The sequence below is a fragment of the Macaca thibetana genome, chromosome 10 (genome assembly GCF_024542745.1).
Source record: "Macaca thibetana thibetana isolate TM-01 chromosome 10, ASM2454274v1, whole genome shotgun sequence".
NCBI lineage: Eukaryota > Metazoa > Chordata > Mammalia > Primates > Cercopithecidae > Macaca > Macaca thibetana.
In genome coordinates, this window is record NC_065587.1 from 963,148 (window position 1) to 980,321 (window position 17,174).

A 17,174-nucleotide genomic window follows, 5' to 3' on the forward strand; every position below is an offset into this window, starting at 1 on the left:
CGCCACCTCACCCGGCTAGTTTTTTGTATTTTTTAGTAGAGACGGGGTTTCACCGTGTTAGCCAGGATGGTCTCGATCTCCTGACCTCGTGATCCACCCATCTCGGCCTCCCAAAGTGCTGGGGTTACAGGCTTGAGCCACCGCGCCCGGCCCTTTTCTTTTTTTTGAGACGGAGTCTTGCTCTGTCACCCAGGCTGGAGTGCAATGGTGTGATCTTGGCTCATTGCAACCTCCACCTCCCAGGTTCAAGCAATTCTCCTGCCTCAGTCTCCTGAGTAGCTGGGATTATAGGCGCCCACCACCACGTCCAGCTAATTTTTGTATTTTTAGTAGAGACGAGGGTTCACCATGTTGGCCAGGCTAGTCTCGAACTCCTGACCGCAGGTGATCCGTCCACCTTGGCCTCCCAAAGTGCTGGGATTACAGGCGTGAGCCACTGTGCCTGGCCAAACTGCAACCTTTTCTAACTGTAATCTTTTCTACTGGAGAGAAATAATTTCTATCACTCACTGCCGGGCAAAATTTATTTGTGTTGCTTTCAGACAGGAATAATTTTACTTGGCCATCTGTCTTCAACAAATTAAAGTCTACCCTTGCTGAGTTGTAAAATATCATAATCAATAGTAAATAGCAAGTTAAACAGGTGCACACTCCAGAGGATCCGAAAATCTGCCTGACAGGCTTGCTCAGGAACACAACCTGCCACTGAATAGATACACTCATTTTGGGGTGTCTAATCCTCAATTTGGGACATTTTTATTAGCTCCCCCTTGGGATGATAATCTCCGAAGGTTATTCTTGACCACAGCAAGCTAGTCTTGCGTTCTGACCTAATTCATCTACACAGGCTCTGCAAGAAGTGGTAATTAACACGCACGAGTGTCCTTGTTAACATGACACATCTAAACCAGATGGCGTTATGCAACGACCAAGCCAGAAAATCAACTTCTGTTGGGAGGTGTCATCAGAAGGAATGTAAGACTGAGCCTACATTACACCCGATATTTTTTTTTTTTAATCTTATTTGCTTTTATCTTTCTAGGTAAGGAAGCAGAACCAAATCGACCTTCCTCAGGTGTGCCTGCAGGACCTGTGCGTATGCAAGTTTCTATCTTCCAGAGGGTTCTGGTGTTTGCCATGGCTCTTGGCCTGCCAGGAAGTGTCCTTCTCACTACTTGTGAGGCTGAGGCCTTGTGTGCCAGAATACAGGTGCCTGGCCAGTATGGGTCTGAGGGTTCTGTGGGCATTGGTTCAGCACACATGCCACAACCCTTGTTCCTTAATGGTGGGCATGTTGTGGAAGCACAGGAACATTAGTCTCAAATATGACACCCATTTAAGGCCTGGGCTCCACTATCAATTTGACTGATTATATCCTAGTGACAAGGAGGACAGATTTCTACTGCAACAATGCAAATTACTACATTTTTATTAAAAGTAAATGTCAGTAAAACTATTTTTCCTGAATTCTGAAGTGAGAAAAACAACATTTAAAGAACGTTTCATTTGTTTGTGAAAGGATAGTCTCCTAAATTAAAGGTGATTGTTGTAGACACTGGGTAAAAATAAAAATTAAATAAATTAAAGGTGAGATAGATCAAAGAAAAAGGGTTTTGTCTTATTCCTGCCAGAAACAGAATATCAGAAACAACATGATCATCCTCCTCCTTGCCTTTTCTTGGGCTGTGCTTTCAGCCTGCAGATGTAACCATTCTGGGGAGCAGTGATGACCCCAGAACCGTGTTTTTGGCTGGTGCATAAATGGGGGCAGTGGTTGTGTCTGGGGCCAATTTTCTGTTCTGTACAGCCCAGAGATGGTTATGTAGGGGGGTACTGAGCTACTAAGTGAAGGCATAGATAGTTATGTAGAAAGATGGAAGAGTAGAATCAGCTCCATGCCAGATTGTAACTGGAGGTACAGGTATCAGTATGAACTCAAGATTTGCTAAGAGGTATCAGAAAAGGTGTGTGTGTATGTGTTTGTGTGTACATACTTACATATTTCCTAGCTCTGTCTGCTGAGTGTAAATGGAGTCATATTCTGTAATCTTTTGAGATTTCTTTCTTCCATTTAGAATTATGTGTTTGAGATTTGGCCATGTTGGTGGTGGACTTCATTCATTTCTGTTGCTGTGTGCTATTCCATTGTGTGGAGATACCTCACTTTGTCCATTTTACTGTTCTTTGATATTTAAGATTTCCCTCAGTATTTGCTATTAAAAACAGTGTTGGCCGGGCACGGTGGTTCAAGCCTGTAATCCCAGCACTTTGGGAGGCCGAGACGGGCGGATCACGAGGTCAGGAGATCGAGACTATCCTGGCTAATATGGTGAAACCCCGTCTCTACTAAAAAATACAAAAAAACTAGCCAGGCGAGGTGGTGGGCGCCTGTAGTCCCAGCTACTCGGGAGGCTGAGGCAGGAGAATGGCGTAAACCCGGGAGGCGGAGCTTGCAGTGAGCTGAGATCCAGCCACTGCACTCCAGCCTGGGTGACAGAGCGAGACTCCATCTCAAAAAAAAAAATAAACAAATAAATTAAAAAAAATAAAAATAAAAATAAAAACAGTGTTAAAATAAAACAAAATAAAAAGAAAAAAGACAAAAAAAACAAAAACAAAAACAGGCCGGGCACGGTGGCTCAAGCCTGTAATCCCAGCACTTTGGGAGGCCGAGACGGGTGGATCACGAGGTCAGGAGATCGAGACCATCCTGGCGAACACCGTGAAACCCCGTCTCTACTAAAAAATACAAAAAACTAGCCGGGCGAGGTGGCGGGCGCCTGTAGTCCCAGCTACTCGGGAGGCTGAGGCAGGAGAATGGCGTAAACCTGGGAGGCGGAGCTTGCAGTGAGCTGAGATCCGGCCACTGCACTCCAGCCCGGGCTACAGAGCGAGACTCCGTCTCAAAAAAAAACAAAAAAAAAAACAACAAAAACAGTGTTGCTCTGAACATTCATGCACATGCCACATGCCTCCTGATGAACAAGTTTCTCAGGCACACACCCAGGCATGGAATGCACCTAGGAATACAAATAGACTTAACCCTACAGCCGGGAATGGGTATGCACACTCGGGGAGCTTGCATCTTCTCAAAGTGGCCACAACAACTTCTTCCATACAGGATGCTTCTCTTAAAATGTGATGATAACACATCTCCCTAACTCTTGAATCTGGACAGGCTTGTCACTACGGCAGAAGTGATGCTATGTGACTTCAGAAGCTAGGATGTGAAAAGTGATACAGGTCCCACCTGCTTCTCTTGATACCCTTGCTCCTGGAGCATGGCTACTGTTCCATGAGGATGTTCCCAAGGCCCTCAGCCCAGAGCCTGGATCAAGGTCCCAGCCACGTGAGTGCACCATCTTGGAAGTGGCTCTTCCAGCCCCTAGTGAAGGTGCCCCAGTGAGGATGCAGGAAGTAGTCTAGTTGTGCCTGCTGAATCCTGCCCAAATAGCGTATGTGTGAACAAAATGAATGACTGTTGTTTTGAGCTACAAAGTTTTGGGCGTGGTTTGTTTTGCAGCAACAGGAAACTGACAAACATGTCCGTTTTCACTGGGTAATGCCATACGGCCATATTTACCAAATAGTTGTCCCATTTGACATTCTGACCAGCAGGGTATTGCTCTGCCATCTTGCCATCGCTGAGTAATGCCACATATGAATGTTGGTGCCTATTTGGTGTGGTTTTAGTTTGCATTTCCAAATTTACTAGTAAGATGATAGGCGTTTCCATGTTCTCTGCAAGAAGCCTGATTATGACACGGGTTTCTTTGCTGATTTGGGTTTTTGAGAGGAAGTCTCGCTCTGTCGCCTGGGCTGGAGTGCAGTGGCTGGATCTCAGCTCACTGCAAGCTCCGCCTCCCGGGTTTACACCATTCTCCTGCCTCAGCCTCCCGAGTAGCTGGGACTACAGGCGCCCGCCACCTTGCCCGGCTAGTTTTTTGTATTTTTTAGTAGAGACGGGGTTTCACCGTGTTAGCCAGGATGGTCTCGATCTCCTGACCTCGTGATCCACCCATCTCAGCCTCCCAAAGTGCTGGGATTACAGGCTTGAGCCACCGCGCCCGGCCTTGTTTCTCTCTTTCTAATGGTTCTGAAGCGGTTCTCTCTATATTCTAAATACTAATCATTTGCAAGGTGTACATATCTTTTAGTTTTTCATTCTTCAGTCTCTTTACAGTGCCTTTTGAGGAACAAACATATGATAATTTCCATCCTTTTATTTACGAAACGGAGTCTTGCTCTGTTACCCAGGCTGGAGTGCAGTGGGGCAATCTTGCCTCAGTGCAATCTCAGCCTCCTGGTTCAAGTGATTCTCCTGCCTCAGCCTCCCAAGTAGCTGGGACTACAGGCACGTGCCTCCATGCCTGGCTAATTTTTCTATTTTTAGTAGAGATGGGGTTTCACTATGTTCATCAGGTCTTGAACTCCTGACCTCAGGTGATGCACCTGCCTCGGTCTCCCGAAGTGTTGGGATTACAGGCGTGAGCCACTGTGCCTGGCCCCATTGTTTTTTTATTCATCTGTTATTTTCAGGTGAATTTTTTGCAGCAGTATTTAACCATATTCATATTCCATTCAGAGAGGATGTCTTTTAATAGATGAATTTAATCCAATCACATTCCTCTGATTACTCAAATGTTTGAACTTAGTCCTGCCAACTCATATTATGTTCCATATTTATCATGGTTTTATCTTTTACTCATTCCTGTTTTTTTTTGTTGTTTTGGTGCTGTCATTTTTCATTTCACTTTTTCCTCAGCTGTTTTGAAAGTGGTATATTCTTTTCCCACCATTCTTGTGGAAACTTTCTGATAGTTTTTCTTTTTTTTTGAGACGGAGTTTTGCTCTTGTTGCCCAGGCTGGAGTGCAATGGCACCATCTCAGCTCACCGTAACTTCCACCTCCCAGTTTCCACCAATTCTCCTGCCTCAGCCTCCCAGGTAGCTGGGATTACAGGCATGTGCCGCCACACCCAGCTAATTTTGTGTGTGTGTGTGTATTTTTAGTAGAGATGGGGTTTCTCCATGTTGATCAGGCTGGTCTTAAACTCCCGACTCAGGTGATCCGCCTGCTTTGGCCTCCCAAAGTACTGGGATTACAGGTGTGACCCACCATGCCCAGCTAAAATTTTTAACCTTTTTTTCTATTGATTCTAAAATCCTCAAACCAAACAATACAAGAGCTTTCGTGCACTTTCACTTCCTTCTGCGCCCGGCCTTGCCATGTGTCATGTTGAGCTCATCCGGGATTTCTCTCAGGTTGATTTTAACAGACCAGACTGATTTATTTGCTAGCATCCACGTCTTACTCTTGAGTCCACTTTTCACTTTGTTAAGGTATTTCTTCTAGTACTTTTAGAGACTGCGTGTGTGGTAAACATGGATGTTTACAAGCCGTGAAGACACCTTTATTTTGCTGTCTCACTGGAACGCTAGTTTCACTGTGTATGAGTTATGGTTCAATTCTCTTAGTATTTTGGCAACCCCTCCTCTGTAGGATCAGTCTGAACTCTAAAAAAGATCCTTTCTCTCTCTCCGAAGGCCTTCCTGAGTCTCCCTCTGACATGCCTACATTCGAGGCTTTGTTCTTCTCTCCTCTGAGCATCACCTCCATGTCTGAGAAGTCACTGTCCCCCGTCTCTCTCCTGTTCTGTGAAGGGTTTCGTGTCTTTTCATCTTCTCTTTCATGACACTGTGTCTTACTTTCACTCTGCGTTGTGGAGAACCTGCAGCTTGTTTCCATCTGGCTTCCCTGAGGTGGAGGAGAGAAGGGTTCCGGCTCAGCTTGCTTGTTTGGCCACAGGTAAACAGACATCAGTAGAATGGAGGTGACACGAAGTTCCTGGGTCTCGTGCAGAAGAGGTCAGGGCCCCAGTGGCCTGCACCCTCTCGGCTCAAGGGTGTGTCTGCAGGGAGTCCTAGATCAGGACTGACCACTAGGGACTTTGGCTGGGGTCCTACCTGCCCTCAAGTCTTCACATCACAACCCACGCACGGTGCCATGGGCATGAGGGCTGGCCAGGAAAAGTCCTGTGGGGCTTTGCCCCATCAGGGACACCTGGGTGAACAAAGCCACCCCACTCCCAATAAGGTGTTTGATGCAGTGCCCTGAGCAGTGGGGCCGCTCCGCTGCCCCATGGGGAAGGTCTGTCCCAGGGTGGACAGCTGCTCCGCCCGAGGGGCCTGCCTAGATGCCACAGGCTGGGCTGCTGGAACCCAGGGATTCCACAGCACCATCGTCCTGATCACAGATTCTCAAGGAAACCAAGGAGCTCCTGCCTCACCTTAAAACATTTTGGGACTTAATCTTGGAGTGAAAATTGTTATGACCCCACTGAATTTTAGAGTTTACACAAAAGGGCCGGGCGCGGTGGCTCAAGCCTGTAATCCCAGCACTTTGGGAGGCCGAGACGGGCGGATCACGAGGTCAGGAGATCGAGACCATCCTGGATAACACGGTGAAACCCCGTCTCTACTAAAAATACAAAAACTTAGCCGGGCGAGGTGGTGGCGGGGCGCCTGTAGTCCCAGCTACTCGGGAGGCTGAGGCCGGAGAATGGCGTGAACCCGGGAGGCGGAGCTTGCAGTGAGCTGAGATCCGGCCACTGCACTCCAGCCTGGGCGACAGAGCGAGACTCCGTCTCAAAAAAAAAAAAAAAAAAAAAAAAAAAAAAAAAAAAAGTTTACACAAAAGGCCAAAGCGAAGGCAGAGACTCAGGCCTCTCAACTCGCGCCCGCAGGGGCCTTTTCTTGCAACCTCAAAGGGCATCTGCTTCACGCCGGACTGGGCAGGGCCCTCACACTGGCAGGACTACTTGCACACCTGGCCTGACACTCACTAGGGGAGGCTCCCCAGCCCGGCTGCACCACCTTCCCCTACTTGGGTGCCCCGGCCAGTGCCCCTTCCACTTCCACCCAGTGGGCCCACAGGGTCCCCTCTGCCCACTTAGGGCCCTCCACTCTGGGGCCAATCGCCCCCTGCCTCAGGGCCCCCCACTCCTGGGCCAATCGCCCTGCCTCAGGGCCATCCATTCCTGGCCGGTCCCCCCTGTCAGGGCCCCGGACTCCCGGCTGCTCCCCCCTCCGCCCTCGAGGGCCCCCCCACTCCAGGGCCAATGCCCTTCTGCCTCAGGGACCCCCACTCCCGGCCGGTACCCCCACCTCTGGGTCCCCCACTCCCGGCCGGTCCCCCGGCCTCAGGGTCCCCCATTCCCGGACGGTGGTACCCCCTGCCTCAGGGTCCCCCACTCCCGGGCCGTCCCCCGCCTCAGCGACCCCACCCCGGGCCAATGCCCTTCTGCCTCAGGGCCCCCGACTCCCGGCTGCTCCCCAACTGCCTCGGGTCCCCCACTCCTAGGCCTGTCCCCCTGCCTCAGGGCCCCTCATTCTCCATCCTCCTGACCTCCTCAGGGACCCTCTGGCCCGGTCCTCCCTAACTCACGGGCCCCCACTCTCCATCCTCCCGACCCCCCACTCCCAGCCCGGTCCCTGCCGCCTCAGGGTCCCCACTTGGCCCCAGCTCCTCGCGACGCCCCCTCCCCCGCGCGCCGCTGAGGCGGCGGAGTCCGCGCGTCATGGCGGCGGCGGGCGGGGCGCGTCTCGCACGCAGCGCGCCGGGCGGAGCGCTCGCCGCATTGTTTGCTTCGCTGGGGAGCGAGCGAGCGACCCGGCCCTGGCGTCCGAGCCAGCCCCGCGTCCCGCGCCCGCCGCCCGCCGCCCGCGCCCGCCGGCCGGGCCCCCCGAGCCGGGCCTCCAGCCGGGCCCCGAGCCCGCGCCGCGCGAGCCGCCGCCCGAGAGTCCGCGGCCGCCGCTGCCGGGCCCGGAGCCGCCGCGGCCGAGAGGAGCCCGCGCCCAGGAGCGGCGGCGGGGCCCGGCCTGCGCGGCCGTTGGCGGAGGAGCCGCGGGCGCCATTAGCGCCGCCTCGGCCGCGCCGGCCCCCGCGCCCGCCCGCTTGCCGGGCTCCCGCGGCCGCGGCGCCCCGAAGGTGAGTGGGCGGAGGCCTGGCCGTGGAGGCCTCCCCGCCGCCTCGCGGGCCGCCCGGGCCTCCCGGGCCGCCGCCGCCGCCGCCTCCGCCTCGGCCCGGCCTCTCGGGGTTGTGGTGCCGACGCCATGTTTGGCGGCGGCGGCGGCGGCGGCTCCGCATTGTCCGCGGACCGGGAGCCCGGGATGCCGAGGAGGCCGGGCGGGGAGACCGGGGAGTTCGGGCCGGGCGGCCGGGGAGACAGGCAGGGAGCCTGGGAGGCCGGGCGGGGAGACCGGGGAGGTCAGGCCGGGGAGTCGAGGGAGGCCGAGTCGGGCTATGGGTCTCGGCGGCCTGGGCCGCGGCGCCCGCCCGGAGTCCGCGCTCGAGTCGGGTCGGGCCTCGGGCAGCCGCCGAGCCGGCCGGGCCGCCCCTTATGTAACAGACAGGCCGGCCGAGCTCTGCCCAGACGGGAACTCCCTGTGAGCAGGGACGCGCCCCGAGATCGCCCAGGAGCCGCGCGGCCTGCGGCGGCCGGGCTGGAGAACCGGCGCCGCCGCCTCCCCGGGCGTTTGCAGGGAGACGCCTCGCGACGAACGCGAGGCTTCCCCGGGCCTTTTAAACGAGTGACACGATTGAAGCGCAGTTCACGGAAAACGCGGCTGTTGTGAGCGGACGCGGGAGTTCTGAGAATCCTCAGCAGCAGGAGCCCCTGCCCCGCGGGGTGCGGGCCCGTCCCCCAGAAAGCGCGGCCGTCCGGGTCTGTTTTTGAGGGTCGGTCGCCAGGTGGTTGTGTAGTTAGTGGAATCGGCGGAGGTTTTTGTTTGCCTGGCCCAGCGCCGTCCCGAGTGCCGTGTGCTTCACACAACTTCGCACAGCTCAGCGGCCGCGGCTCCCGTGGCCTTTAGGGAGCGGCCCGGCGCGTGGTCGGCTTCTCCCTGGGCGGGCGGTGGGAAGAGGGAAGCGGCCGTCTTGTGGGCAGCAGCCTTCCCTGCTTTTGGCCCGCAGAGCTCTTCAGGATGTACTTAAGGGAATTATTCCTTGAGAAGCGACGTGTGTGCCCCCGCGGATCCCTCCCGGTGGAAATGCGTGTCCCAGCACGGACAGAACCGGCCCAGGGGGGAAGCGGGGAAGCAGGGAAGGGCGTGGGTCGCCCTGCGCTGCCGAGGGTCTACTCTCCCCGGGTCCCAGTTCCGTGTTGAGAGCTGCTGTGGCCGTGAAGCCTTCGGTTCAGTTCTCCCCCTTGTAGAAAGTGTTGAGATGAAGAGCTTCGCGGCTCCCTGGGAGAGAGTGGGTTTCCGGGGGCTGCTTGTCGTTAGGGCGACTCAGGACTTTGCTGTCGAGGGGAAAATTACAGGTTCGTTTCTGATCTGGTGAGTGACCAACTGTTGCTTCTGCCCCACCTCAGTAATGACGCGTGTCGCCGTCCCGGGTGCACTAGGGTAGCTCTCTGCAGGCTGTGGTGTCACCTCTGCAGGGCTCCCAGGGCCGGCTGGGCTGTACTGACAGCTCTCCAGGAATCCAGGGTTGAGTGGGTACCTGGAGGCCCTAGAAATGCAAGGGGGCTGAGGTTTGGCTGACCACATTTTCTCTCCTGTCCTCTCTGTAGGTAATTGCAATCTAGTTTCAACATACAATGAGGATTTCTGTCTGATACAGGGAAAGATACACAGCGGCTGGAGGGTCTGTCTTAAGAAGTGCCCTTGAAGTCGGCTGGGATTTCCTTTCGGGACTCACAGAGGGAAGCCTGCTCCCTGAGGGCCTTTTCTGAGGCCCAGTAGATCTAGGCCCAGGGTGAGGCTCTGAAGCCAGGCTGCTGCGGGTGCCCCTGCTCCCCCTGGGCCCCGAGGCCAGGCGTCCCTGACCTTGCAGGGCTAGATGCAGAGTGGGCCTTGGGCTTCAGCTGAGAATATTTGTTTTGCGAGTCAGTCACTGAAAAATCATTTTGCTTCCTGTCAGTGAAGTGTGGCGCTTTGGAGGGAGGCACTGCCCGGCGGGTGGTGGTCTTCACTGGAGGTGCCCACACACGAGGCACCCCGGGGACAGCTGGGAACAGACACAGTCCGTGGTGTTCGAACAGCAGAGGCCTCTGCCACAAGGAGCTGGAGGTATGGGTGGCAGCTCACTGATTTTGCCCATCTCTGGAAAGGCAGATTCTCCTAAATCTCTGTGACCAAGTCTTCAGGCACCTGAGCCAGCGCTGGCAACCCTCCTGGTGAGGGTCTCTGCAAGCTTCTAGGGGGTCCTGGGGGCCGCCCCTCGCTGTGTAGCCTGAGCAGAGTGTCTACCTTCACGTGTGCCGGGGAGAACAGAGAGATGCCCTTTGGTGTATTGCACGTATCCGGATTCGCTCGGAAAGGAGGAGGACATGGCCAGCACCATTGTCTCACTGGGGCTTGAGGAGTGCCCCTGAGGGGAAGCGGCAGGTTGACTCGGCCTGTGGGTGTTTCCATGGTGGTCACTGTCAAGGCTCTGCAGAAGTGGGGTTAGGGCCTCCCAGGGGCGAAGACTGTCCCCTCAGACCAGTACAGGGCTCCCCTGTTGGTCCCCTGTGCTGTGGTGTGCGTGTGGAGGGCCTGTCTATAGAGCATGGACAGACTGTGGTCTGTCTCCTACCCCTAGCCCAGCAGGAATGCTGCAAGGACCGTGGTGACTTTGGGCTCATGTGGGTGCTCTCCTGGGAGCAGTGGGGAGGGGAAGAGTGGTTTAGGGGGAGTATCCGATAGGACCAGGTAGCCACTGAGCATGCCTCTCTGGTGGGCAATAGCCTCTGTGTCTGGTGGGGTCCAGCCCTATATGTGGACTTCCTGGGGGATCACCTGCATGCCAGGAAAGTCCAGCTGTGGGCTCTGGGCCAGACCCCTCCTTCTTGGGGAGCATTTCTGTGGTCTCCGCAGCCTGTTGGTGTGGTCTGAGAGGGGACTGGTGTGTAGTGATAGGGATGCAGGTGCTCAGGAGGGCTCCTCAGGCTGCCTCTCTGCCTATTACCGCTGTTCTCTCCCTGGTCCTGGGGAGTTGCTTGGGCCTGGATGCGTGATTTTTGACACCTCGGAAAGAAGTTAGTTGTGAGTTTTGCTTTGATTGGGTTTTGAGCTGGTGAGCTAGATCTGCCCAAGCATACTTTTGCAGCTTTCTCGAGTCTTTGGTCACCCTGCATAGAATTAACTTTATCTTTGCCTTTATTTTAGGTAATCATTACCAAATGAGGAGGAAAGGACGATGTCATCGAGGCTCTGCAGCGAGGCATCCTTCCTCCCCGTGCAGTGTTAAACACTCCCCCACGCGAGAAACGCTGACCTACGCTCAAGCTCAAAGGATGGTAGAGATAGAAATTGAAGGGCGCTTGCACAGGATCAGTATTTTTGATCCCCTGGAGATCATATTAGAAGATGACCTCACGGCTCAAGAGATGAGTGAATGCAACAGCAATAAGGAAAACAGCGAGCGGCCCCCTGTCTGCTTAAGAACTAAGCGTCACAAAAACAACAGAGTCAAAAAGAAAAATGAAGCCCTCCCCAGCGCCCACGGCACGCCGGCCTCGGCCAGCGCCCTTCCAGAGCCCAAGGTGCGCATCGTGGAGTACAGCCCTCCGTCCGCCCCCAGGAGGCCTCCGGTGTACTACAAGTTCATCGAGAAGTCGGCCGAGGAACTGGACAACGAGGTGGAGTACGACATGGACGAGGAGGACTACGCCTGGCTGGAGATCATCAACGAGAAGCGCAAGGGCGACTGCGTCCCCGCCGTGTCGCAGAGCATGTTTGAGTTCCTGATGGACCGCTTCGAGAAGGAGTCGCACTGCGAGAACCAGAAGCAGGGCGAGCAGCAGTCTCTGATCGATGAGGACGCCGTGTGCTGCATCTGCATGGACGGGGAGTGCCAGAACAGCAACGTGATCCTCTTCTGCGACATGTGCAACCTGGCCGTGCACCAGGAGTGCTACGGGGTGCCCTACATCCCCGAGGGCCAGTGGCTCTGCCGCCACTGCCTGCAGTCCCGGGCCCGGCCCGCCGACTGTGTGCTGTGCCCCAACAAGGGTGGTGCCTTCAAAAAGACAGATGACGACCGCTGGGGTCACGTGGTGTGTGCCCTGTGGATCCCAGAGGTCGGCTTTGCCAACACCGTGTTCATCGAGCCCATTGACGGGGTGAGGAACATTCCCCCAGCCCGGTGGAAACTGACATGCTACCTCTGTAAGCAGAAGGGCGTGGGTGCCTGCATCCAGTGCCACAAAGCAAACTGCTACACAGCATTCCATGTGACGTGTGCCCAGAAGGCTGGCCTGTACATGAAAATGGAGCCCGTGAAGGAACTGACTGGTGGTGGCACCACCTTCTCCGTCAGAAAGACCGCTTACTGTGATGTCCACACACCTCCAGGCTGCACCCGGAGGCCTCTGAATATTTACGGGGATGTCGAAATGAAAAATGGCGTGTGTCGAAAAGACAGCTCGGTCAAAACGGTCAGGTCCACATCCAAGGTCAGGAAGAAGGCAAAAAAGGCTAAGAAGGCTCTGGCTGAGCCCTGCGCGGTCCTGCCGACTGTGTGCGCTCCTTACATACCCCCGCAGAGGTAAGCGTGTCCAAGCATTGGGTCCACAAGGAGCCTGCAGTGCAGGACCCTGGGAGGACGCAGGCACAACCTGCAGGGCCCGTGCTGGGTGATTGTTGCGCTTCCTGTTGGCGCAGCTTCCTGATATTCCCCTGAAGTGTGGTTCTGCTTGTTTACCACGTCTTTTTGGGGAATAGATGTTGTAAAAGATTTTAGTCTGTAGGCTTGGAATGATCTATAGTTTTCTAGATTTTTTTTTGAGATGGAGTTTTCGCTTTGTCACCCAGGCTGGAGTGTAGTGGTGCAATCTCGGCTCTCTGCAACCCCCACCTCCTGGGTTCAAGCAATTCTCCTGCTTCAGCCTCCTGAGTAGCTGGGACTACAGGCAAGTACCACCATGCCTGACAAATTTTTTTTTTTTTTTTTTGAAACGGAATCTTGCTCTGTCGCCCAGGCTGAAGTGCAGTGGTGCAATCTCGGCTCACTGCAAGCTCTGTGTCCTGGGTTCACGCCATTCTCCTGCCTCAGCCTCCTGAGTAGCTGGGACTACAGGCACCCGCCACCACGCCTGGCTAATTTTTTGTATTTTTGGTAGAGACGGGGTTTCACCATGTTAGCCAGAATGGTCTCGATCTCCTGACCTCGTGAGCCGCCCGCCTCGGCCTCCCAAAGTGTTGTGATTACAGGCGTGAGCCATTGCGCTCGGCAAATTTTTGTATTTTTAAAATAGAGACAGGGTTTCACCATGTTGGCTAGGCTGGTCTCAAACGCCTGACCTCAAGTGATCTGCCCACCTTGGCTTCCCAAAGTGCTGGAATTATAGCACTTGCTCAGCTTTTTTTTTTTTTTTTTTTTTTTCTCTATTTTCAATGGGGTTTTTCTCTGTTGCCCAGGCTGGAGTGTAGTGGCACGATCTCAGCTCACTGCAATCTCTGCTGCCAGCTTCCAGCAATTCTTATGCCTCAGCCTCCCGAATAGCTGGGACTATAGGCATATGCTCCTATGCCCAGCTAATTTTTGTATTTTTAGTAGAGGTGGGGTTTCACCATGTTGCCCAGCGTGGTCTGGAACTCCTGAGCTCAGGCAGTCTGCCCACCTCTGCATCCCAAAGTGCTAGGACTACAGACGTGAGCCACCATGCCCAGCCAAGGGTGAAGATTTTTAAGAATTTCAGTGACTAAGAAGGAATGAAGCCAACACAGAAACTCTGTATGACTTTCAACCTGAGGGGCTCTGGCCTGGGCTTCCCAGTGACTTTGGCATCGGGACATCCACTGCTGTGGCGTTGGCCCCGTTTCCCGTGCTGTGCCCCCCACTTGCTGCAGATGCCCTGAGGACAGGGTGGCCAAACAAGGGGAGAAGCTGTGAGCACAGACGGGGCCTGCTGGTCAATAGGGCGGGGAGAGCCAGCCTAGTGCTGAGCTTGCAGCTTGGCTGGGGGAGATGCCTGGAGCCCCAGTACCACACAGACCTTCCAGGACTGCTGGGGGTCAGCGAGCAGGACCCTCTGAGGTGTTAGACCTGCTCCACATGTGAGGGGAGGGCAGCACAGGTGGGACGCATGCAGGCTGAGCTGCATTGGATGGTGAGGCTGGGAAGTTGCAGTGAGCTGAGATTGTGCTGCTGCACTCCAGCCTGGGTGACAGAGTGAGACTCCGTCTCAAAAAAAAAAAAAAAAAAAAAAGTTTTAAGTGATTTTTGTTAATATTACTCTACTTTGCCAAAGTGAAGTGCAGTTTCTTTTCACAGAGCTGTAAATACTCAGAGAATGAGTCAGTTCAGACAGAATGAACAAAAAATGCTCATAATTCTTCCCATCCAGAGAAAACCCCTGTGAAAACCAAGGTGTTTATCTTTGTAAATTAATCTGACTTTGAAGAGATGGTTTTGCTTGGATTTCTACCTATGAGTCAAAAAGTCTAGGGTTTGTATTAAGAGCTTCTGTATAAGAGGTCTAAAAATTTCAGCTTTACTGAAATTGAAGCAAAATAAACAAAATGTGATCTAACAAAATGAAAAGCCGAAAGTCTGAAGTGCTCCCTTCCCTGGCCAGTACCAGATGATGACCTGCTCTGGGAGAGGCAGGGCCTGGCTGGGCCCCACGCCCTATTCTTTGGCTGCTGGTGTTGGGTAAGCAGGACTGTTTGCAGGACGCAGCGTTTGCATGCAGAGACGCGGGGGCCTGAAGTGGCCAGGGCTGATTGAGAAGAAAACTCGTGCTTTGGACCTAAATATTTGAAAGCAGGTGTTGGAGCTAGACCACGTACTATGTGGTTCTGTTCTTTTCCTAACTTAGGAATAAACTATTATTTTAGCTTTGAGTAGAGAGAGAGAAACAAACCTGGACAAGTGTTCTTGGCCGCAGTCTCTGCAGTCTGGGTTTCCCAGTCTCCAGGAGATGCTGGTGCTTCAGGCCACCTTGCCACCAGTGGAGGAGCTCCCAGTGCTCCTGGCCTGTTGGCACCATGGTGCTGGACCCATCTCTGGGGTGGTTGTGAGGGGCAGCCTCTCAACACAGTACTGACTGCTGCCTGAAACCAGGTTTATAGCCTTGCTGTGGCCTGAGAGGCAGCTGATCTGGCAGCCCTGTTCTTAGGCCCTGGGCACTACCCTGGGTGCATGTAGGAAGCCTCAGCTGTGCATTTGAATTTTTTTTTTTTTTTTGAGACGGAGTCTCGCTCTGTCGCCCAGGCTGGAGTGCAGTGGCCGGATCTCAGCTCACTGCAAGCTCCGCCCCCCGGGTTTACGCCATTCTCCTGCCTCAGCCTCCCGAGTAGCTGGGACTACAGGCGCCCGCCACCTCGCCCGGCTAGTTTTTTGTATTTTTAGTAGAGACGGGGTTTCACCGTGTTAGCCAGGATGTTCTCGATCTCCTGAACTCGTGATCCGCCCGACTTGGCCTCCCAAAGTGCTGGGATTACAGGCTTGAGCCACCGCGCCCGGCCGCTGTGCATTTGAATTTTGTGTAGATGAGGGTGAAGCTTCTTACTTGTTTTTTATTTTGTGTTTAGAGACAGGGTCTTGTTCTGTTGCCCATGTTGGAGTGCAGTGGCGTGATCATGGCTCACTGTAGCCTCAAACTCTTAGACTCAAGCGATCTTCCCGCCTCAGCCTCCTCCCATCCTCAGCTGGGACTACAGGCACGAGCCACTGTGCCTGGCCCATGGTGAAGCTTCTCGATGTGCAGCTGTTGGCAGGGATGCTGAGTCTAGTTGGTTAGGGTGTGCACTAACCCATGGCTCTGGGGTAGGGCCTGTCTAGAGCTTCAGGCCAGCCAGGCACACTGGAAGAGGATGTGACCCCATCTAAGCAATGTTTTGGAGATTTTAGAGAAAGGGGATCTTGCTTATTCCCTGTGGACAGAACAGAATCTGCCTTTAGGGACTGACTGCTTTTATTTATTTTTATTTTTGGAGACAGAGGCTCACTTTGTTGCCCAGGCTGGAGTGCAGTGCCATTCGTGATCTCAGCTCACTGCAACCTCTGCCTCCTGGGTTCAAGGGTTCAACCTCTGCCTCAGCCTCCCTAGTAGCTAGGATTACAGGCACGTGCCACCACACCCGGCCCATTTTTGTATTTTTAGTAGAGACAGGGTTTCACCATATTGGCCAGGATGGTCTCGAACTGCTGACCTCAGGTGATCCACCCGCCTCGGCCTTCCAAAGTGCTGGGATTACAGGTGTGAGCCGCTGCACCAGGCTAAAAAAGATAGTTTTTTAAAAAGACAGCAGTAAATAAACACTTTGAAAAACAGGCAGGGCTGGGTGTGTGATTCACGCCTGTAATCCCAGCACTTTGGGAGGTGCTGAGGTGGGCAGATCACAACGTCAGGAGTTCGAGACTAGCCTGGCTAACATGGTGAAACCCCATCTGTACTAAAAATATAAAAATTAGCCAGGCGTGGTGGTGCACACCTGTAATCCCAGCTGTTCAGGAGGCTGAAGCAGGAGAATCTCTTGAACAGAGTCCTGCTCTTTTGCTCAGACTGGGGTGAAGTGGCATGATCATGACTTACTACAGCCTCAACCTCCTGGGCTCAAGCGACTCCCTCACCTCAGCCTCCTGAGTAGCTGGGACCACAGGCGTGTGCCACCACGTCCTGCTAATGTTTTTATTTTTTGGTGAGATGGGGTTTAGGTTGGTCTTGAACTCCTGGGCTCAAGTGATCTGCCTACCTTGGCCTCCCAAAGTGCTGGGATTACAGGTGTGAGCCACCATGCCAGACCTTACATTGATTTATTGTTATTTTTTCTTTTCTGTTCATCTCTCTTTTTTTTTTGAGATGGAGTCTCACTCTGTTGCCCAGGCTGGAGTGCAATGGCATGATCTCGGCTCACTGCAGCCTCCACCTCCCAGGTTCAAGCGATCCTTGTGCCTCAGCCTCCCGAGTAGCTGGGACTACAGGTGTGAGCCACGGTGCCTGGCTAATTTTTGTATTTTTAGTAGAGTTGGGATTTCACTATGTTGCCCAGGATGGTCTCGAACTAGTGACTTCCGGTGATCCGCCCGCCTCGGCCTCCCAAAGTGCTGGGATTACAGGCGTGAACCATCGCGCCTGGCCCTATTTTTTCTTCTCACTGCCTTTCTCCAGCATACATCAGTTTTTGTTAACAGGGATTGAGCTGCATCTGTAGAGGATGGCATTTTGTCTTTAGCATTAA

The 17,174-nt window shown here is 53.9% G+C and overlaps 1 protein-coding gene across 12 annotated transcripts in view; it reads left to right on the top strand.

The window, feature by feature from the left end:
* The first annotated feature begins 7,636 nt into the window (after positions 1 to 7,636).
* Positions 7,637 to 17,174, top strand: part of BRD1 (bromodomain containing 1) — a 52,876-nt gene continuing 43,338 nt past the window's right edge. For 3 of the 12 annotated variants that reach the window (XM_050745814.1, XM_050745820.1, XM_050745816.1), the window contains exons 1-2: positions 7,637 to 7,989; positions 11,154 to 12,534. In XM_050745814.1, the coding sequence (XP_050601771.1) occupies positions 11,168 to 12,534 (1,367 nt within the window). In that variant the 5' untranslated portion in view covers positions 7,637 to 7,989; positions 11,154 to 11,167. Of the gene's footprint in view, positions 7,990 to 8,948; positions 12,535 to 17,174 lie in introns of those variants that run through there. The other 9 variants (XM_050745813.1, XM_050745819.1, XM_050745822.1 and 6 more) reach the window with 5 other exon arrangements.